This window comes from Ictalurus punctatus, chromosome 23 (genome assembly GCF_001660625.3).
Source record: "Ictalurus punctatus breed USDA103 chromosome 23, Coco_2.0, whole genome shotgun sequence".
NCBI classification, from domain to species: Eukaryota; Metazoa; Chordata; class Actinopteri; order Siluriformes; family Ictaluridae; genus Ictalurus; species Ictalurus punctatus.
Window position 1 is genome coordinate 3899961 of NC_030438.2, and position 23946 is coordinate 3923906.

At 39.6% G+C, this 23946-nt stretch overlaps 2 protein-coding genes across 2 annotated transcripts; one reads left to right on the forward strand and one right to left on the reverse strand.

Annotated features, from left to right (window-relative positions):
- Positions 1-1547: 1547 nt before the first annotated feature.
- tram1 (translocation associated membrane protein 1) lies at positions 1548-12401 on the reverse strand. Its single transcript, XM_017453363.3, has 11 exons — positions 12146-12401; positions 9705-9768; positions 8066-8187; positions 7130-7246; positions 6984-7042; positions 4740-4824; positions 4542-4612; positions 4267-4371; positions 3531-3674; positions 3093-3238; positions 1548-2858 (listed from the first exon to the last, which is right to left on the reverse strand). Exons 1-11 carry the CDS (start codon positions 12266-12268, stop codon positions 2785-2787), a joined length of 1110 nt encoding a protein of 369 aa, XP_017308852.2. The 5' UTR covers positions 12269-12401; the 3' UTR covers positions 1548-2784.
- A 2971-nt stretch (positions 12402-15372) lies between these two features.
- xkr9 (XK, Kell blood group complex subunit-related family, member 9) lies at positions 15373-23554 on the forward strand. Its single transcript, XM_017453364.3, has 4 exons — positions 15373-15518; positions 16032-16415; positions 20607-20803; positions 22016-23554. The coding sequence occupies exons 2-4, from the start codon at positions 16138-16140 to the stop codon at positions 22648-22650; spliced, it is 1110 nt and encodes a 369-aa protein (XP_017308853.1). The 5' UTR covers positions 15373-15518; positions 16032-16137; the 3' UTR covers positions 22651-23554.
- Positions 23555-23946: the final 392 nt, after the last annotated feature.

Below are 23946 nucleotides of genomic sequence, written 5' to 3' on the forward strand. Positions count from 1 at the left end.
AAAAATCCACCATTTACTGTAGGTGGACACTTCGTAGTTCCGTTCACCCAGTCCGTCAGTGAAAATTGACCGCGACAGGACTACTACTTGATGTTATTTGGATGGCGGATTGTTCTCAGTATCTAGGCTTTTCAAGTTCTCAAGTATCTACAGCATTTACGCACACAAAAGCTCTGTTTGAAAACAGGCTGTGAAAAACAACAATGAAAAATGAGCCCACGGCGCCACCTCATGCTCACTAGGGTCACATGCACGTCATTTCTTTCCTAATAATCGCTTAAGGTGCCGATCCTGTCAGGAATCCACCAGTATCTCCGTCTGAGCAGAGAATTGCTGTGTTACTGTACTCAAGTCTGCTTTTTAAGTATCTATAATATACTTTACTTGAGGGTTTATTTCACCTCACTTTTTTGACTTTTACTACATTTTCTCTGTATTCATATACAAGGGTGACTGGAATAAATGGGCTAGCGGGGCTTAGCCACCCCGCCTTGCAATGATGCAAATATCTCAACATAAGGGTTCCTTTCTGACATCCACATCATATTATTTGCTGCTAGCAAATGACACAATTATTTTGTCATTTTGTTGAACAAAGGGCAACAGGCCCACTAACCGGCAAAGGGAAAACACAAGATACAAGGCTGGAGCTGATTTCTTTCTAGCCCAGACGAACACATCTACAAGAGTGAAAAGGTTAAATAAATAGTTCCACTTTTTCTGTTGCTCGGTATTTGGAGAAAACACTGTTTGAAAAGCATTATACAATTTAGAAAATGCAAATGCGCCTACCTATCTGTCTTTAAGTGTGTTGAATAGTCTGCCCCATATCATTCTTATTATGGTCTCAATGAGACCTCAGGATATAATGAATTGCTGACCGTGTTACGGATCATATACGCAATATGGGCAAAAGTATGTGTACATACCTGAACATCACACCTGTATGTCGCATGTATATGCTGTAGCATTAAGTAATGAGTCTTTTATTAGTCACATATCCATTACAGCACAGTGAAATTCTTCTTTTCGCATGTTAGGAAGCTGGGGTCAGAGCACAGGGTCAGCCTTGATATAGCGAGCGCCCCTGGAGCAGAGAGGGTTAAGAGCCTATATTGTATTGTTACACCGTTCTGGGTAAACTCTAGACCAGGGGTGTCCAATCTTATCCAGAAAGGGCCGGTGTGGGTGCAGGTTTTCATTCCAACCAAGCAGGAGCCACACCTGATTCCACCTGTTTAATCGGTTAATCCTGGCTTTCTATAGACTCGGGTGTGGCTTCTGCTCGGTTGGAATGAAAACCTGCACCCACACCGGTCCTTTCCGGATAAGATTGGACAGCCCTGCTCTAGAGCCCGTCATCGTGCACAAAAAATCCCGGGAGATCAGCAGTTTCTGAAATACTCAAAGCAACCTGTCCGTCACCAATCCCCACAATTAAAGTCAATGAGATGCCATTCCCCCAACCCCCCCCATCATTCACTCACATCTCAAATATAATAAACAGAACAATGAGCTGTAATTTCAATAAACACAAGAAAATGGCACCAGTTACAATTAGCATTTTATTGAAGGTGTTTGGTTTTTCATAGAACAAAATAAATTCGTAAGAAAATTATGGCAGAAACTACAGTCTATGAACCTACAATGTTTCACATGGATGGAACAAAAAAACAACAACAAACAAACAAACAAAAAAAAAAAGGGCAATTTTCCCCCTAAATCCATAACATATTCCTCTGTTCGTCTATGTAAGCACTGCAGTGCAAATAATAATCGAAGGCATCGAATTAAACGTACGTTCTAAAAGATTACACATGAAACTTCTAGGGTCATGATGATGGCAAATTACTAATATAATGACAAATTAAGCAAATGCAAACAAACAATTAACACACACACAAACAGTTGCCCTTGAAATCTTGACAGACCACGTACACCGTTTAACACCGTATGTATTGTTTTCTTTATTTTATTTTACCTTTTTAAATATCCATACAATTTTGGTATAGTCAGGCACTTGAAAGTGTTTATTGGCCTTTTGCATTGGCACTGATGAATCCTGGGAAATACAGAATGCCACTTAAAGCTTGCAGCGTTTGGACCCTTTTAGTCAGGGAGGTGAAAAGAAAAAGAAGCAAACTTCTTGTGATGTACACACAGCACTGTGCAATGCACTATTCAGCACCCAGCTTTTTAAAATTAATAATAATAAAAAAATAAAAAAAAAAATAAAAAAAAGGGGGTACTTTGTTACGAAGTAACCTCCCTACCGTGCACAAAACCCTATAGGGCAGTTCCTGAGCTTGTGCACAGCACATTTCCCAGCTCTCCCTATGCGCATTTAGCTCACTGATTTCCTGCTCGGCAGGAAGCATGCGCCGTTAATGGCTTATATAATACATCAACATATTACAATTGTGAAAAATAGGCAGCATCACTGAGAAAATATACAAATCCTTTGTTTGTAAAACAGCAAAAAAGTCTTCTAAGGTCCTTTTTTGAACTCCATTGCAGAGAAGGCAAGTCCTCTCATCGAGGAAATGATCCAGCGATGTATCATGATATGAACATATGGGCACATGCTTACTGATGAGTGTAATCAGGTGTGTGAGAGCTGGGAAATGCTAATCGTGTGCAGTGCAACGCAACTGAAAAGAAAAAAGAAAGAAAGAGAGAAAGAAAAAAAAAAGGCAGGACTGAAATGCAGAGCTGGGAATGATCAAGCAGGAGAGAGAAAGAGACAAAGAGAGGAGGCAAGGAGGAATGAACAGCGGGATCTGTTTAGGATGATTTGTCCTTCTTGGCTCTGGGAGAATCTGCTCCATTGGCACTCAGTGATCCGTTCACGCCGTTGGCTACAAAACAAGACGTCAGCACACAAGTAGTTAATAATCTGGACTATAACTGATTGACGACAGAAGTCTCACTATTTGCTTCAGCGATTCATGTTAATTCGAGTTTAGAGCGGTACACAAATACACAGCTTCAATATGAAATGATGAAAATGAAACGAGCCAAAATAATAAATAAATAAATAAATAAATAAAATTGCTATAAGATTAAATAAAAGGTAGAAGAGCAGCACTAACCTTTTCTGGACTTGCCCTTTGAGGAGGACGATTTCTTCTTTATGGACGGCGCCTGAGCGTGTTCTCTCCACCGCCGCAGCTGGAAGTTGATGAATTTCCACATCATGAAGGCCTGAGTGATGCAGATCGCAGCCAGGACCGTCACTCTGGTCCACCAAGCAGCACCACAAAATACAAAAAAAAAAAAACCCCAAACAAATATAAATAGACAGGAACACAAGCAAATGATGCAACTGGTAATGAAAACTGCGGCGAATATTTATATATTTAACCAAATCAAACTATTCTTTTGCAACTACTGTTCAATTACAACATAACATATATAAATATAAAATAAAAATACAATTTTGTTAGGTCTTTGATGCCACATTATGTGCTTTGTTAATGTCTTTCTTTACTGTGTGAACATGTTACTTTAATGAATGCTTCCTACTTCACCTGACAAGCAGCACGTTGTAGTTTCCCTCAGCCAGGTCGAGGCCCTGGCGTTCAGATCCAGCCAAACCGAACCCCACAGTGAGGACGGAGAGAGACAGGGTCAATAAGCGGGCCAGGACGAACAGGACAGCCCACACTGAGAACCTGCACACACACACACAGTTTGGATCAACATTCAGAAACCTTTGTGTGACCATGTCAATTTTGGTAATCAACAATCATTTCTTTAAAAAAAATATATTAAAAAATAAAAAACAGAGAATCTATTAGTCCAGGGGTGTCCAGTCTTATCCGCAAAGGGCCGGTGTGGGTGCAGGTTTTCATTCCAACCGAGCAAGCGCCACACCTGATTCCACCTGTTTAATCAGGTAATCTTGGCTCAATAGACTCAGGTGTGGCTTCTGCTTGGTTGGAATGAAAACCTGCACCACACCTGCCCTTTCCGGGTAAGAATAGACACTCCTGTATTACATGATCAGATCATGTTCAGCTTAAAAAGAACGATTAAAAATGACTGTAAAAGTGAAGCAGAAAAGTGCTGTTAGTCATCGCGTCTCTTATTTTGCATTTATTTTTGTAACGTAGCTCGTGCAATAAAATGATACTGAAGGATAAGCCTTTTAATCTGGATACAAATTCAGATGGGAAATAACAAATCCTGGGTTTAGAAGGACGTTAAACTTCCTCAAGTAAGGAGATCGTCATGGATGAAGAACTCTGGTTCGTGAGCACTCACCCTGTTTGTCTCTCTTCGTTACTGAAGTAAACAATACGAGACACGTGGAAGAGCAACTCGACGAAATAATGTAGCACGAGCAGCACCACACCCAGACGGTTCAGACTGTAAACACACAAATGAAACAACCGAAACAAAAAAAGTTTTAATCTTAATACGATACGAAGTCAAAAGGATGTGCGGCATTCTCAGAGTATGCAAAAATGGAATGTATACAAATTACAAGATGTACACGAGGAGCACGTGTCTTTCTGAATAAAGATTTTTGTTCATACTTGAGGATGTAAGCGCCTGCGACGTGGACCAAATACAGACTGATGTAAACTAGCTGACGGGGAATGTCCTCCTGAAAAACAAGTTTAAAAAACAAAACGGATTTTTACGCGTAAACAGACAGACCCTGGAGAAAACCTTTCGTTCCCTCACAATGGCAGGAAATGACCAGAAACAACGCTAATCTTTTCTATACGCACTTTCTTGATCTTCTGGAAGTAGAGTTCAGGAAGAGCGTGGAACCAGTAACCCAGCTGACAGATGTAGTAAAACTTCATCTGGAACCTGGAAACATGATTATTAGTTATATGGCATACTGCGATCCTGACATCATGGATTTGTCAGATCTGTTTGTTAAGGTGCTTCCCAATGAGAAGCGCAGAAAAAAAAAAAAAAGTACAGACTTTCTTAAAACGAGATCTTAAATTTACAATATAGATAAGGCATGAAAATACCACTAACACGATCCTGCATTAGCAAGCTAATGGCATAAATGAGCTCTTCAACCAAATCCCCCATAGAAATCTAATTAAGGTTGCCAGATTTCTAATCAGTGGCTCCACTCAAGGAGGATATTAAATAATTCCCGAATCATGGAGAATATGCAGGCTACCTTATTCGATATACACGCGTCCAGTCTATTTGGACATTCGAATAACAAAAAATTTCTGATCGGGAAATCACAGGATATTCAGGTTTTCCCCAAATATCTTAAAGTAGCAAAGTCTTGCCAACAAAATTTGTGTTTCAGTGATGAAGACGATCGTTTGAATTCTACCGAACGGTGGGACATTTGCCACTGCTTAAAACTTCTGTCCAGCTATTGACACGACTCTGGAGTCTGTGACTTGTTTGTGCTACCAATGTTCAAATCATTGTGCGAGTATAGTGACAGGTGACAACTTAAAGGAAGAAAGGAGACGAAAGAAAAAAAAAAAATAAATGTTTGAAAACGGTGTTGTAGACAAAAATATAATCGTGCCAACATATTCAATTCTACGGAGCCCCCCTAGTGTCAGGTAAGGAAAAAAAATAATAAAAAATACAGCCATGTGTAAACCGTGCCCTAAGATTTGTAAACTGCACGCACAGCATTAAAGTTGGGTTTATATTGGACATTCGCTGTACATTCGAGCTCAAGAAATAGTCAGTAATGGACCGTCTAAAAAGTGCATGACCTGGGCAACTGTATAAGATTTTTATATGGCACAATAAGTTTATGTGTAATAAAGTAAGTACATCATTAATAATATATATGCTATAAAAAAAAACCTAATTCTTGATCCATACTGTATCCTAACACTGCAATAAGTTAGACATCCTGTGAAGTAGACGACTATAAACTTAATAGAATCTTATACAGTAGCCCACGTCATGCACTTTTTAGGCGGTCCCTTACTGACTCCATTAGTATCAAGTGCTGATGACCTGAGTTTCCCAAAGATTGGCTTCCGCGGGCTTTAAGGGGAGAAATCTATTGAGTTGTATTGGTTCTATGTCCACTCAATACACATTATTAAGACAATACACATTATGTCCTTTTTGTGTGTTTATTTCTTGAGAAATAGAAGGGAGAAGCTCGAATGTACAGCGAATGTCCAATATAAACCCAATTTTAACGCTGTGCGCACGGTTTACAAATCTGAGGGCACGGATGACGAATCTGAGGGTGGGGGATTACAAATCTGAGGGCGGGGATTACAAATCTGAGGGCGGGGATTACAAATCTGAGGGCGGGGATTACACATGGCTGTATTTTTTTTTTCTTACCTGACACTAGGGGGGCTCCGTACATTTCTTTCATTAGAAAACTAACATGACTTGGAGTGAAATATTCAGAAAAGCAGCCTATACATGTCCAGCGTAGGCTAGTACCCCTTTAATACTGTTTAAAAAGCATCTCGGGGAAATTCCACAAGAAATCGGGTAAGAAAATGCCAAGAATACATTTCTGGAAATTCTAGGCCAAAAGGGCGTCTACTTTAAAGATGCCAAAATATTATATTATATTATTTTTTATTTATTTTGGATCCATCATCACAACATAATTCTCATAGTTCCATTTGTGTTATTCCAGAGTTTTGATGACTTTATTATTATTCTAAAATGTAGAGAGGGGGAGAAAAAAAAAAAAAATAAAATAAATAAATAAATAAATAGTGTGTAACTTATGTAAAATTTGACTGGTAATGTCCTTGTACAATCAGTGTTGAGGTGCTATGAGGCAGTTCTTTTGGTTTAACGCCTTACGGTTTTTCCTTTAATTTGTATGTGCGTGTTTGTCTCTGTGGACAAGAAGCCAACGCTCGATTTGCTATACTGATATGAACTTGAATGTGGTCTGATCAACGTAGGCATGATAAAGATTGTCGGAGTTTTAGAGGAAATGGTCTTGAAGTCCAGGCATCAACGCTATCTATTACCAGATGGAGAATGAGACTTACGACATCAGTGTGTGTGGGTAGCCTTCCCACAGACTGATGGGGTTCGGCAGGATGTTTTCCTTCGCACACAGAACAATGAAACGATTAAAATTCACAGATTACACTACTATAATATTAATAACTGAAAAGCTGTAATGCAGTCATACGGAAATCAGAATGCTGGCTCCCCACGCGCATGAAAACAGATAGAAAGCGATGAGCTGGCCCGACTCATTGAACTTGCTGTGTTTGGTTTTGGAGAAGTGCATCTTCCTGTTGATTTTCTGCATGGAGAAGAACCAAGAGATCCAGTAAGGGCAAAAATAATAAACAAAAATGAACATTTCTACTGAGGTCTAATGAACTTCATGAGGGTATAAAATGTTAATGTTTGTATGATACCCGATATCTGAGGGTTATATTAAATACCCAAACAAAGTATGAATGGAAAAGTATAGGACTCTTACATGCATAGCCATGTTTGGGGAATTAGTTACAGCTAGCAATGGTATAGATACGGTGCCCTCCACTAATATTGGCACCCTTGGTAAATATGAGCAATTCCAGGTTGATTCATAACATTTCCAGTTGACTGGAACTTCTTAATTATTGCCCTGATGGTGGAAATGGGCATTCTCAATGCTTGTGCTATTTTCTTATAGACACTTCCCATTTTGTGAAGCTCAACAACCTTTTGCCGCACATCACAGCTACATTCCTTGGTCTTACCCATTGTTATGAACGACTAAGGGAATCTCACACCCATTCACACCTGAGACCTTGTAACACTAACAAGTCGCATGACACCGGGGAGGGAAAATGACTAATTAGGCCCAATTTGGACATTTTCACTTAGGGGTGTAGTCACTTTTGACGTCAGCGGTGTAGACATTAATGTCTGTGTGTTGAGTTATTTTGAGGGGACGGCAAATTTACACTGTTACACAAGCTGTACACTCACTACTTTACATTGTAGCGAAGTGTCATTTCTTCAGTGTTGTCACATGAAAAGATATCATCAAATATTTACAAACATGTCAGGGGTGTACTCACTTTTGTGAGATACTGTATATATAAAAAAAAGGTCATAAAAAGATTCTTACATCGAGGATGTACTCCTGGATTATGGCATGCATGATGATGGCCACCAGCATATAGAAGAATACGGTGGCTACATCCTTCAGGCCATGGTGGAAATAATTCACTGGCGTCTCCTCGGCACCTTCTGACAATCAGACATACACACAGACATGGTGATAGTGTTGAGGCTGAAAGCTCATTAAATTAACTACAGTATAACAATAAGGTAATTGGAGATGAGGTAACAGCTGGGGCATGGGCCAAGAGAACAGACTTTAGTGTACATCTGTGAATATAACCGAGAGTAATATAACCAATAATATTATAGTATAATAAAACACACACTGTACATTCTGGAGGAAAGCAGAATTTTTGTGAAATTTGGTGATTGTCCGCAGTCCTAGGAGCTCAGTGGTAATGTTAAGTAGCTAAATTGTTTGTGTTGTTATTTGGCAAGAGTTATTAAGAAAATACTGAGGCAAAATATGTTTTCAGACTTCACAAGGTTGCTAAGCAAACTCCCTTTTTCCTGTGCCATTTTGCATTCAGGTGAACTGGCACGAAATATCTTGGAGATAAAGGTTTGACCACGAAATACCACCAGATAAAGTCTGACCCACCATCGTTGGTGGTAAGGTTCCTTATTTTGTCCACATTTGGAGCCTGAATAAGGTGTAAGTCAACATTTGCTTTTCAAAATGCCATAAAAATCTCAAACCGTGATCGAGTACCAAGGTATGAAAATTGAACACGTGGACTATGGGCGGTCATGTTAGTTCATGCATTAATCCCAACAGTTTAATGACCTTGAAGTGCTGTTAGAAACTCAACTCTCTCCAGGCCTTATCGCACTGACCGCCACTGACCTTGCTGGATTTGGATTGAGCAATATGGCTATGGAAAAAATTTAAACGAAAAGCACCAAACCACTGGGGGGCGTGGGGGGGTAATTGGGCTCGGCAACCTGTCAGCTTGTGAATAATGAAATAGTCTAAAGACAATTCAGGCATTGTCCGGTGGTATTTCAGTCATGGATTATCAGCACATACCAATACACACACTTACACAACAAACAGTACACTGATAACCAGCACACACACAAGGTTATGGCGGCGGACCCCTTAAAATTCCGCTCACTAAGCACCATATTTCTGCGGCGAGATAAGGTCTCCTGGGGCACACAATCCAAAAATTATAGTTCCAGGAAAGTTTGAAACGAGGCAGACAGATTGAACGCTCTTTAGTTCTTTTTAATGTGATAATATTAATCATCAGTATTTCCGCACATGCACGTAAACTACCAGAATGACCTGTCTCGGAGTGTTTACTCCGAACCGAAAATCATTTGCATCAGGAGTTTGGTACATTTGGTTGAGTATGAAACTTGTTTAAGAGCCCAGGTGTGGTCTAGGGAAACCCAAAATGACTGGTTAATTTCTAGCAAAAGTAAAAGAAACTCCCACCGGACGAATACGATGTTTTTAAATGAAACGTCAGGATGAACAGTACAAATGGATGTATCGATTCCTTCCTATTTCGCAAAAACTGCTCACACAGAACGGAAGTGATGTGCAAACCATTTGCATGAAAACAAACATGCGGCGAGGACTCCCTCCACTGAAGTGAACACTAAACACCATGAAACTAACGACTGTGACTTACCATTTGCTGTTATCGTGACGTTGTATTGCACCGTTATGAAAAAAACGGCAATCTTTGACGTGATCTGCAACACAACAGGGGACACGAATTTGTTCTCCACAATCAACATGACTCCATAAACAAAATATAACTTATACTCTATATATAGGAGGTTTTGGTTCCCAGACACAGAAATAACCCATGATTCAAAGCAAAAGTCAGAGAATGGCATACTGACCCCTACAAAGTTTCTTTCTTTAAAGTTGCTTTAGCTTTATAATAGAGTTTCTTGTTCCTGGACGATGACATGGCGTTTATTTTTGGAGTTACGTACATCATACATGTTTTAGCTGGAGATCAAACGTCAGCGCCTCTGATGGTAAAGAGCAGCAGCAGGGTCATCGTGAAGCAGCTGACACATCTGAGTGGTGGGCCAAGAATTAATTTTAAGTAGTACGCTACATGATAAAATTATACGATTTAATCTTATGGATGGAGAAGCCGTGATGGCGTATAAAGACGGACTCATGTTCTTGTCCAATCTGAAGTAGTGACATTTCAGCATTAAACAACCCCTAAACCCAAGTCACACAACTGCCCTCTTCAAAATAAATACGAGGTTCTGCAATGAGGTAAAGCAAGAACCGCTCAAAGGAGTGGGACTTGCCTGTTCTAAAGAGGATTTAATTGGACGAACACAAGGCTAGTACAGGCTGAACAATCAAAATTTGTTAATCGGTTTCACAGAAGTGAAAACTATCAAATAAAATAAAAACTATAGCTTGCGGACATCTCCTTTTTTTCTGGATATACAGTCATACTGACGTTCGGAAAACTAAGAGACAGGTACAAAAACACCAGTGAAACGCCAATGTGGATTTAAGAACCACATTAAAGATTTGCTCTTTTATTTCTGACGATGACGATACGCCAAACGGACTTTAATATCCGTTCATTTCATCAGCCAAGCGATAATTCGGTCCAGAACAGAGCAGTACGAAAATAAAATGCCATTTCAACCGTACATCTAAAAAATATGGCGCATGCACAAGAAGCGTTTCCATTTAAAATAATAAAGTAAGTATTTATTTAAAAAAAACAAAAAACAAAAAAAAAAAACACAACAACAACAACAACAACACCACACACAATAGAAAACATCACAGAAATTTGAATTCAGATAACCATTAAAACCATTACCGGTCCTTAATGGAATCCACTAGACATAAGCCTTGAATAGAAGGCACAACAAATTACCAGTAGAGACCCAAAGGGACCATTAGAGTTTCCATTAAAACCAATACAATTCCCATTATAACCATTTCAAATTCTATTGGGTTTTTTTTCAGCATGGAAAGAATAATACATGCACACATACGTGTGTATGTAGACTATGTATGCATGCATGTGTGTGTGTGTGTACATACATACATACATACATACATACATACACACACACTCATATATACATACACACACACACATATATACATACACACACACACACACACACATATATACACACACATACACACATATATACATACACATGCACATACATAAATACACACACATCCCCATATATACATACACATGCACACATACATAACATACAAATACACACGCACACATACATAGCATACAAATACACACATTCATATATACATACACATGCACACACACATATATACACACACACACACCTTTCACGCCCTAATACAAACTACATACTCCATTATGTTGACTTTAGGCGCTACTTCACCCCATCCATTAAACTAAACAAAACAAAAACGAAAGAAAGAATGAAAGAACTCCAGCTCCCATGATGCACCGTAACTTCTCTCGCTGGCGCTGGTTTTCAGAACTAAACTTAAAAGAAAAAAAACGGTAGTGTAACATTAGGAAAGACGGGGGAGAGAGAAAGGTCAGGGTGGAATAACTCTGGAAAACGCGTGGCTGAGGGAAAATAACGCTAACGTGGCCAAAGGCGCTCGCGTCGGAGTGACAGCGCGCGCACAGAATGCCACGTAACCGTCAAATCCACCACACGCGCTCAGGAATCATCCACGCAGCCGCGACAATGTAGCTCGAGGAAATGTTACAGTGCTGCCAAAAAAGAAAAAACAAACAAACAAAAAAACAACCCTGCTGGACTGCACATAAACCCCTGAACTCAACTCAATCACAACCACAGCGCCAGACAGCTCATTTCAGAGAAAGAGAAGTGGGGCAGCGATACAGACACACTGGTGTATACTATAAAGGGAAAAAAGAGAAAACAATAGGCAACAATTCTTCATTTGTGTTTAAAGGAAGTAGGTGTGTACAAGTCTGAAGGAGCTCGTGCTGAAGATATCAGAGACTCTCAATCCCAGACCCCAAGATCGGTCCCCTCACCCTCCCTGAGTATGGGTCGGAACTTGAGTGTGTGAATAGGAGAAGTCTGGTTTGTTGGTCCTCACCTCGAACATGAGTCCCAGCAGGAAGAGCATGGCCACACACGACACGATATCTGCATGGTTCTGGATCACGAACTCGTGGCTGAGAACCGGAGGAGTTTTGTTGTTCTTCTTTCTGATTCCCATGATGCTTGAGAAACTTTTCGTGGCCAAACTGGAGACACAGAGCACAGCAGAACCTCTCAATGGCACCAACAGCACTAAACCCACTTCTCTATCCAAGCTCCTTCTCTTCTTCTTTTTTCCCCCTCTTTCTCCCCCTTCTTCTGGAGACCGAGCTAGCTCACTGCTGCCCCCTGCCATCTGGGAGGAGATCTTCTGAAATGTTCTGGACCAGTGTCTCCGTCTGAGTGCTACAGAGGTTAAGGAAATTGACAAAATCCTCAATAACAATCAATAAACACCAATGATTCAGTTCCAGACCCACTCACAGACATCCATGCCCACGCCATAACACTTCCTCCACATGTTTTACAGATGATGTGGTATGTTCTGGAATATGATTTTTAACAAAGTGTGATCTGGCCTTTCTGATCTTGACTGTTACCAGTGGTTTGCATCTTGAGGTAAACCAGCTGTATTTACATTCATGAAGGTAGAAATTGACAAAATTTGCACGCTTATCGTGGGAATGTTGTGTTGTGTAGTGTGATTGGCTAGAAGGCGTTCCTTGTAATAGGTGTGGTGTGTAGTCTCGCAGGATGCAGACAGACTCTTCTCATTGTGGATGGTCATGCTTACTGTTTACAGCCCAGAAGAGAGAACAATCTAAATTAAATTCATTCGTTCATTCATCATTATCCTGGTCAGTGTCATGGTGAATCCAGACCATATCATGGGAACACACATTCACATTTACGGGCAATTTAGCATAGTCACTCTATCTACTGGCACTTTTGGGAGGTAGGAGGAAACCAGAGAACCCAGAGGAAACCCACACAAACACAGGAAGGACATGCGAAACTCCACACAGACCCTAACCCAATCCATGACAGCACTACTGACTGTTCCGGCCTCTTTGAATTCAGACCGCCGTAATTAATTATTTATTAGCGCTGCTCATTTAAATTTGGTTTTGTTATTCTGAGTTATAGATTTCAATCCAATTTCCCCCATAAACTTAAAGGAGCAGCTTGTAATGTTGTAGCCCTGAAAGACAAATGGCATTTCAACGAAAACACAGCTGGCAAGCCTTCCACTTCCCTTCACAACCAAGCTCACCTCCTTTGTCAAAACCACATACAGTATGTGCTCTAATATTGCGTTCATGGTGCATCGTTAGTCAAAATTCGTTTACGTTGTTTGACGTGCGAAGTGGGAAAACAAAACAAAACATGGATGCCTCCACGAAAACATGACTTTTTGTTTGCCGTGTAAGAGCATGTAAAGCCTGAGCGGGCACTAGTACTATTCGACTAAAGTGAAGTTCAAATGTCCGTGCAATATTTTGGACTGAAATTCCAGAACAGCAACAATAACAGACAATAGCGAGCAGTGCTAGCAACAAGCTAGCCAGCTTACATTAGTGATAACTCTCAAGTTGATGATTAGCTTCACAAAACAGCGATCAGTATGGTCAGGGTTATAGACTCAGCCAAGTACTGGGTCTGATCTAAATGACCTACCGCTACAATTTAAAAGTAGAGAAAAAGTCGACTGTTCACAGTGGGCGTGGCCATGTTGATTTGACATAACTCTGTAAACAGGGAAGGAACCAGGAAGGAAGGAACCTCCCTTAAACAGGCAGGGAAGGTAGTTAAGAAGACTACCCCAAGTTGAGGAGTTGAAATTGTAACTCGAGTGGGTGTTTTCGGTAGCTTTTACTGGTTGTAGACTGGGAAATTATAAATTACACCCTCAACTTGAAGTTCCTTTTCAGGAAAAAGGGGCGGAGCTGAGCAGATCTGTTCTGGCAGAACTAATTTACAGGCCAGAAATGTAGAAAAGAGCAAGATCCTTTGCATGGCAATATTGTGACTCATAGTTTTAAGGTATTTCTGGAATTATATGGCTATTACAGATCTAAAAAATTTCCCAGGTCATTTCAGACCCATGTTTCCAGTGCCGGAGGAATAGTTTCGGTCTTATATCTGCTTTCGAAAATGCTGAATGTCTCAGAAGACGTGCTACAGAGTGTATTTTAACCCCAATGTGGAAATCACATGTCTTTTTGTTTTTATTTTGTTAAGCAGACAATAAACTTCAGGCTAAATTGAATCAAACGTAAAGCCATCGTTGTCACATAGAGCACAAACCAGCTGAACAGCATGAACTCGTAGCTATAGCAAAACCCACACAAATAAGCCCAACACAATGACTGGAATGCAAACTATAATCGGTATGCTCACTGTAACTCTGTATTTCCTACTTCCTCTACAGATTGTTATGATGAGCTCAACACACTACACATGTCCTTCAAGGAGTAACATCCACCACATACTGTACACATAATGATACGTACAGTATATTAGGATCACATGACGTACTATACCACTCACTCTGTACATGCTGCAAATTTGAGTAGCTCAATAGAGTTTTAAATTACAATGTACTCTTCACCTCAATTTTTACTTCCAGCTTGTTCAAGTGAATGTTTTGTGTATATAACTATTCCAGACTCCAGTTTCAGAATCGCAGAGTTTATTGGACTCCTGGGGTTGTCAAGTAGCAAAATAAATATTTACGTATCCTGTAGGTAACCTTCCTATCGCGGCAACACTGGGTGCAAGACGGAAGAATTCACGCTGAATGGGATGCCAGTCCATCACATACTCATTCAAGCCTAGAGGCAATTGAGTGTAGATAGTGTAGATACCTACCTGCATGTTTTTGGAAAGTGGGAGAAAAGTGGAGACTCTTCACAGACAATAACCTGAGCTCAGGATACAATCGGAGCCCGGAGCACCCAAGTGGCAAGATTACCCACTGCACCACCATTCTGCTCTAAAGCTACTGATTTAATGTAATATCTATGCTCTATAATAAAGTATCCTCATTTTTCACAACGGGTGCTGATAATTCTGGATTCTTGACTATAAAAAGAAATAAGAACTATTGAAACAGACTGTGTCGATTATCAAATGTCACTTATCTATAAACTTTACAAGTTTACCCTTTAAGCACTATATTTAGGGGCGTACAGTATATTAGTGTATCCAGTTAATAAATGCTCAGATACTCAGGTTTAGCAATTTGGCTGAATGATTCCAGCCTGGGTGTGTGCGTGTGTGTGTGAATATTACGTCACGTTGTAATTTTCACACAGAGACAAAGTAGGGAGTGGTGATCTCGGCTTATGAGAACACACTGACTTTAAATGAAACTGACATCCACTTTGGAATGGAGGAAGTAGCAGCAGTGTGTGAGCTCCTGTGAGGTGAGCACTTTACAGCTATTTTAAATACGTTTTCAGATACAAAGGGAACCTCTTTGAGATAACATTGTATACTGATTTCACAAAACACAATACATTGTTACTACGTTGCGCTCGCCTAATGGTTCAGATATAAAAGATTGTATTGTTGTTGTATTGTATAGGAGAATATAGAAGATGTTAGTTATGTTAAACATTCATGGAAAGATCAGCTAGTGAACAGATCTAGGTGCTCCAGTGCCCAAACCATTAAAACAGTTGTCCTTAGGATGTCTTTTAATGCTGCCTTCCTAGGGAACGATGATTTCCCCTCACCGGGACTATACAGGATTACGTTATGATTTATGACAAACAATATGTTGAACTGTAGCCCAGTTTGAAATCCGTGCTTAATACTTGGAGGAGCAAAGTGCGGCGTTTAGTCATAGCAAGTTAAAATGGACAAGTACATTGTGATAAGCCTATGTTAATCTGTTTTACCTGTCTAACATTAACACTGTATCGGTTTCTGAACAGATTATGAAGGTTAAAATGGATTCTCAGTCTGGACATCCTGCTAGAACAAAATGACGGAACCACACAAACGTGGATGTACACCTAGCTTGTCTCTGATATCAAAGCGATGGCGTTTTCTAGATTCCGGTGGATCTGCACTTTTATTGGACTGATCTTCTCCGTGGTGGATATAGCATCTGATTTCTTGCTGAGCTTGCAGTATTTCAGGGAAGGACACTACACCTGGTTTGCTCTGACACTCTCGTTTATTCTCATCGGATCTCTGTGCACACAGATTTTCAGCTACTCTTGGTTTAGAGATGATTGTAACGGCGAGGAGGAGACAAATATGCAAACGACTCATATGGGCTTGCTCCATCTCTTACACCTGGGCTTCTTCACCAGGTAAGGGTGAAACTCTTACTACAGTTAAAGTAGTTCTTGGAAAAAAGTGTGGCTATTATTATTATTATTATTATTATTATTATTATTATTATTATTATACAAACCCCTAAAAATGTATACGATGCTTTCAACTTCATAGAATTAACATCAAACGCTATATTAAAAACTCTATGAATTACATTACTCCAGCACTGAAGATCGCGGAGCTCTAAAAACACAAACGCTTTCAATCTCGAGTGTACGCGCTGCTTTCTCAATAACAGCACAAGTTAATCGAATGGCATGTGAATCATTCTGTAAACTCAGCACTATCCTATCACCACCACCAATGGGAACATCTTAAAGATAAATAGGCCACACGTATTACAGTTACTGATTAAACTGACGAAAGGACAGTAAGCCAGAGGATCACATGCATCTGCTGCAGTATGTAAAATTCCGAGTAACACAACGACTCCGCTGTGCTGCGTTGAACGGCAGAGTTTATTCAAAGGTAATTCAGAGTTGAAAACCAGACACATTCACACCGAAAGGAGAATACTCTGGCTTGATCCTGAAGCTGACAAATTCCAAAGTTCAGATGAAAACGAAACAGGTGTGGTGTACAGTATATACACTGACTAATGAGAACATGATTTCAAACAGTTGAGACGGATTAGAAATACAGGATGTCCCAAAAGTCTCCATACACAAGGGGACTATGTACACCAGCACCACATCGGTTACTTCGTCAGTGGACGTTCGTGGACGTCCGCTTCTCGGTCGGTCCGCGACACTTCCAGTCTTTTTGAATTTTCTAAGTTTCACAACAGCGCTGTGCGTTGATGTGCTTTCCATGTTTCCTGTTCAAATCCACCTCAACCTTACGACAGCGTCCCGATCCAGCCGTGAGAATGATTTCAATACGTTCTTCGTTTGTCAAAGGCATTCTTAAAGGCTCTCTGAAAAAACAAAAAAACTTGAGTAGGAACAATTTGGAAGATATTTTGCTAAAAAGTGTTTGTTTCTCCTATGTATGGAGACTTTTGAGACACCCTGTGGTATACAGCATATTGGGAGAAGGTGATGCCTAGTGGCCAAACGTGAGATGATGTACATATGGCCCTTTTCCACTTGCTTCTTGGCCTGTTTTTGGGAGGTGGGAGGAAACCAGGAGAACCCAAAAGAAACTAATGTGGAAATGGGGAGAACATTAACCTATACAGCGCATGGTAACTTGAATTACTGTGATCCTCTTTAACAACCAATATACAGTTTTTAACAGCCACACTATCTAAACCTGGAAATCTGGGACATAACGAGAACGTCAGTGCGACACTCTACTCGACGTCCCTAACACGAGACAGAAGAAATATTCAAAAGAAATAGTGCTCGACCCTCAACCGATCGAATTATTTTAAAACCAAAACTATATACTGTTTAAATAACACTGTAGAAGACCAAATGAATTTATTCGTGAATCATTCACAGGAGTGTTTACACAAGGAATGTAGTATTCATGTATAGAGTCTTTGAGGTGACATGGTGGTTACTTTGAAATAAGGTGTGTCCACAAATTAATATACTGAGGCCACGATAAACAAAGTCATGCCCTTGAATCGCATAATTTTCGCCTGCAACTCAATATATTATGGGAATGTCATACTTTACATGCGACGTGCAGTGAATTATTTGTTGAGAGCTGATGAAAAAATGTTCACTTTGATCATTTTCTTAAAGTTGATGCAGGCTAATGGTATGATCACGTCACAGCTCCAATATGTCGGCAGTCCAAGATTAAAGTGTAAATATTAACGATCATCTCCATGGTTCCTGTAGCCACAACGATCTAAATTTGTTGACTCGCTCATTTTAAAACACAGTAGTAAGTATCCAAAAAAGGTAACCCAAGGCACACTTCCGATTGAAATTTCTTTAAATGGCCATTTCGTAGTAGAAATATTCAAATAAGGTAAAGTAACGGGCTACAAACCCACACGTTTCTTCAGGGTGTAACCCCCCAAAACTACAAAACCGCCTCTAATGGGCTCTCACCTCAAGCAACTAAATTAGACACACCTGTTCAAAAGAAACGACAAAGAAGTGGCTCGTGTCAGAACGCCACTAGGTGGAGTAAATCTAGAGCTAGTCTAAAATGTGTCCACAATGAGAAGTGATAAATAAATATAAACAAAAAAACGTATATACGCATAAGGTCTAAAAAATATTTAACATATACAATACCATGCATTGGAGAAATAAGTTGGATTTCAGAGAAAAGGACTACAATCGATTTCTTCATTTAGACCAGGAAACTCTATAGCCTTCATCTGATGTAATTAAAACGTTTCCCATTGTAATAATAATTTCAAACGATCTCCACCTCATATGTTTTTATTTATTGTATCTAACGCTTCCACTATGAGACTGTCTAGGTTGCCATTATGCGTTACCTGAAAATATCTTGCCATGGGGTAATCCATATCATGTTTTCTGCTGGCATTTTTTGCGTTCCGAGACCCTGTCCTTCAAGCACCTCTTAGCAATCACAGCTACATGACAACCGATAAATTACATATTGAATGAATGAATGAGTCTTTATTAATCACATATACATTACAGCACAGTGAAATTCTCTTCTTCGCATACTCCAGCATGTCAGGAAGTTGGGGTCAGAGCGTAGGGTCAGCCATGATACAGCGCCCCTGGAATACTGTGTACTAGAATTGATAAATGACTTAATGTCATAGGATTTTTTTTGTCTTAAAATCAACGTATTGTTTGGCTTTCCTATATATTACAGCAATGATTGCAGGAGCCACATTTACTGTAGAAAGTATTAGGTAAGTATTTATGGAGACACTTGACACCCGTGGCTTCAGTATATTAATTGTCACCTCAGTAGTTCTGTATTTATCAAATTTAGTTTGGAAAAATGTTTGTCTCAAGCTTTAAATGATATAATTGGCCTGAGCTGCTGCAAATGTTTATACGGCTTATGTCATCAATGCTTGTTGTTATGCTGTCGATGTTTAAATTGCGTAATTATCGCAATTTCACAATCCACAATACATCCATAAATTACGGGAAAAAAAAGAAGAAGAAAAAAAGACTAGCCGTTAAATTAGAGCAAAAGTAATGGCACCCTGTTAGGGTTAGTGAGTTAGAGCTGAGCTGCATTATTGGAAGATTGAGCACAAGCTGTGTTCGATCGTCATTTTGTCCTTCTGCTCTATGTACGGTTTACCTCTTATTGAGTTTGGTGGGAGTCACTAAATGCAAAATCAGCTGTGGTGCGATCGCAATTGGTCATTTACAGGTGATTGCCATTTGTCAGTATGCTATATGCAAGATCAGCATTACCAAAACGATTTTAAATCTGAAAACATTTACAACTTTACTAAAAGATAAATGAGGGCCGATGAGGGCTTGGTTTGGTCTGGTGAGAATTTGTCAGATTTGTCAGGGAGAGTTATCTGTGTGCGTCTCCTACCATCGTTTAAAGGCCGAGCACCCCTGAGAGACGCCGACCAAACAATAACAACGCTTACAAGAAACATTCTAACAGATGGTTGCAACAATAACAAAACACATGGACAGTGATGAGCTCAATCCAGCCAGAGAATAGAATAATAGCATGATGAGCAATACAAAGTAATTTGGAGTTTAAATGCTGCTGATAGAAGTAGGTTGGTGTATGTAAAAGTAAGTGGTGCTTCATGTGCTGGCTCTGACAGGATGAAAAATAAAAAGAGTGTATGCATATAAATCCATTTAAAGCCCTATTTGTGAAGCCATTTTGCTAACATCTGCTTCCTTGCACATGCCATTCATATTTCAGTGATGGCCATGTTGTTGTGGTTACCAATTTTCAGTCAATATATAAAAGTGTATATAACGTGAAGCTAAAATGTCTCTATAGGTCTAATCGACTCTTGTTGTTTTTCTCCACCCGTTAATAATGCAACATTCCCCAATTCTTAAAGGAACTCTTTTGGCCAAAGGTGAGTCTGAGTGCAATGTTGCAAGGAGTGCAAGCTAGTGCAAGTACTAGTACTGCTTTTAACTCTCTGACATCCTTTTTCCATTTCCATCGATAACAATGGATCATACAGTGTCAGAAAAAACAGGAGCAAGTGTGTCAGGTGAGTGTGTGATGAATGACGGAGCAACTCCTTACCTTCGTAGTGTCTATACTGCTTCCTTCTGTAGGTACTGCGACCTGCTGAAGAGGAGCTTTGGTTGTGTATGGAGGGCGGACTCCGGGTCAAGTAATGCGCGGGAGCTGTTTGGGTTGGCGGCTGATCTCAGCATGCTGCGGCTGATGGAGACATTTGTGGAGAGCGTTCCTCAGCTCCTCCTACAGACATGCATCATGCTGCAGCACCAACGCACCTCCAAACTACAGTGTGAGTCCTCAGTGTACATCAGGATAATAATAATAAGAATCTCATATCCAGCTATAAATAAATTAAAGGACAAAAATCTCAACGTATTAGTAAGTTGTTGGGTCATCACAAGCTGCCAGAACAGCTTCACTGCCCCTTGGCATGAAGTCTCTGGAACTGTAGTACTGTACTGGAATGATAAACAACACTCTTCCAAAATTAATAATCCACTCGCTGTAGCATGAAGTGACGTGACTAATTCTCCGATGTCTTAAATCGCCCATTATTAATTTTTACTAGTCAACTGGTAATTAAATATGACTTGCCTAGTCGTCTTTAACAACAGAAAATAACACGTCAAACTGTGCCTCGGTTAACAGGATTCACTCTGCGACAGTGCACAAATTTTACCAAACGCTTCTATACAATAAACACTAAACGGAAATGACAGATCACTGCGGGAACAACCTCCACAGAAATAACACTGCATGTTAAAACCCAAAATGGCTGTCCTAAATGTTTTGCTCCTAATGCTGTCTACACAGTATCTATGCTGCTTATACGCAGGTCACATTATTTTTTATGAGAGACTGAAATAAATTAAACATAACCATTAAAAACGTGGTTACAGTTTACTAAAGCTAGCTTGTTTGTGTTAGCATGCTAGTAAATAAGGTATCTAATACAGCAATATGAGGTTGTCACTGGAGGTTGGTTGTCACTATTAGGGTTATTAAATGAAGCATTAAATAAAGCTAGCTAGTTAGCCTTACAGTGAGGGACTGTTATTAGAGTATATCAATTTATAATACAAAGTGTTAAATAAAACAAGGTGTTAAATAAGCCAGCTTTACACATCTCAGTGGCTAATGTTACTTACAGTACAAAACATAAATTGCTGTCTCACCGCAGTAGAATTTTAACTCAGTGTGTCGGCCATTTTGAAATGTTCAAAACGCAACAGTGCTAGATGGATCCCGCTTTCAGCTACAAAGAGCAGGTTCCAAAACCATGAGTACAAAAAAAGTGTCTAGTGTTCCACACTTGTCTCTTATTTCTCTGCAGTTCTGCTACCTTTTATAGATATTAATATCAATAGGCATTACTAGGTGTTACAGAATTTCACTGCTTACATCGAATGACTTGAGACAGAGTGAACTGAACGCGACACACAGGTTCAATGTCAAAATACCATCATTGTAAACCACACTCTTTGCTCTATTTGTCTTGCAGATCTTAGCATGGTCGTGTCCTTCCTAAATGTAGCCTGGAGCACAGTGGATTACTGGCGCTGTTTACGCAGATCGCTCCCAAACAACACAGAAATGTCACGTGGAACTCCTACAGTCATCTACCTGCTTTATAAACTCTTAACAATCACCGCCCGCATTCTGAGCCTCACAATGTTCATCATGCTGACCCCCTGGAGTATCCTGATGTTATTTTTCATCTGGCTATCAGTGACAGTGTGGGCTCACATAGTAAAAACTGATTTCTGCACGTCGCTGTGTTTGGAGGAGCTTTATCGCAGCGTCGTCGGTGTCATTCTTGTCTTCACCTTTTTCAACATAAAAGGAAAGAAAACCAAAACAGAGATGAGCATATATTATGTGATGAGCATACTGCATAACTTTTCAGCTCCCGGTTTCTTGTACCTGTTCATACCGGTGATTGCAGAATCAGAATTCTTTTTACCAGTTACAGTTTTCATATTAATTTCTAATACATTGGGACTGGTATTCCTGATCCTGTATTACAGTGCTTTCCATCCACGGAATCAAGACGAGTCAGATGTAGTGGATGGAATGGTCATGAGGAACACAAATAGCTCCTCCACAAGTCGTTCAGACAGATTTTTAAGACTTTAACACATTGCAGTCTGTGGATTGAGGACAATGTTTAAAGCATCAGGGACACAACATTTTTATTTTTTATAAGGTGAATGTTTGTACTCTATGCAAAAAGACTCAGTAACGTTCAGACTTCCCAGTGTGTACAAACTCTTAACCAGAAGTACTCTCCTTGTCCTGTAAAGCGGCTGGAGTTCCACACAGAGAGCTTTTATGAAAACTGCACATCCCCCCTTAAACTGTGTGTTTTTAAAAAATTTTTTTTTATATGTGTTCAAGTCTAGTGAGCAGAGCTAATCTAGTGAAAACTAGAGCAAAGATAGCAAGTGAAAGCTAACCTAGCAAGTAAGAGCAAACCTAGCAGGTGAATGCTAACCTAGCAAATAAGAGCAAACCAAGCAGGTGAATGCTAACCTAGCATGTGAAAGCTAACCTAGCAAGTAAGAGCAAACCTAGCAGGTGAATGCTAACCTAGCAAGTGAAAGCTAACTTAGCAAGTAAGAGCAAACCTAGCAGGTGAAAGCTAACCTAGCAAGTAAGAGCAAACCTAGCAGGTGAATGCTAACCTAGCAAGTGAAAGCTAACTTAGCAAGTAAGAGCAAACCTAGCAAGTGAAAGCAAAGTTAGTATGCAAACGTGAACTAGTGAGCAAAATCTACCTCTGCAATTAAAGCTAACCTAGGAAGCAAAAGCTAACCCTGTTAGTGAAAACTAACCTCTTGAATGCTGATACATAATAGAGGGTTGGTTTGAGTGTTGCTAAAGACCAGCACCTGTAGGGAGGAATCAAGCTGTACATCATCATCATCATCATCAGGAGAGAAAATAAAACTGTCATTCCACTAATGCATCATTTAAAAGCATTTTTTAAAATGATTATTTATGTGTGTGTGTGTGTGTGTGTGTGTGTGTGTGTGTGTGTGTGTGTGTGTGTATATATATATATATATATATATATATATATATATATATATATATATATATATATATATATATATATATATATATATATATAAAACCACCACCACCAACAAAAACCCATTCAGCTCAAACCTTAACCCATAACCTAATGATTATACACACAAATAAAATTTTCCTATCGTGTTCACTGTACGTGATTTAACCCTTTACTGCATGGTTAATTGAGCTCCAATTTTTAAATTAATAATACAAAACAACTAGTTTTCTATGTAACTGGAAAAAGTTACATAATTACATAAAGTGACAGTTACTTTAACTTCGACATAACAAAAAAAGTGCCATCTCATACATTTTGTGTCATTTTTTGACTATATGCTAAATTATTTGACTATA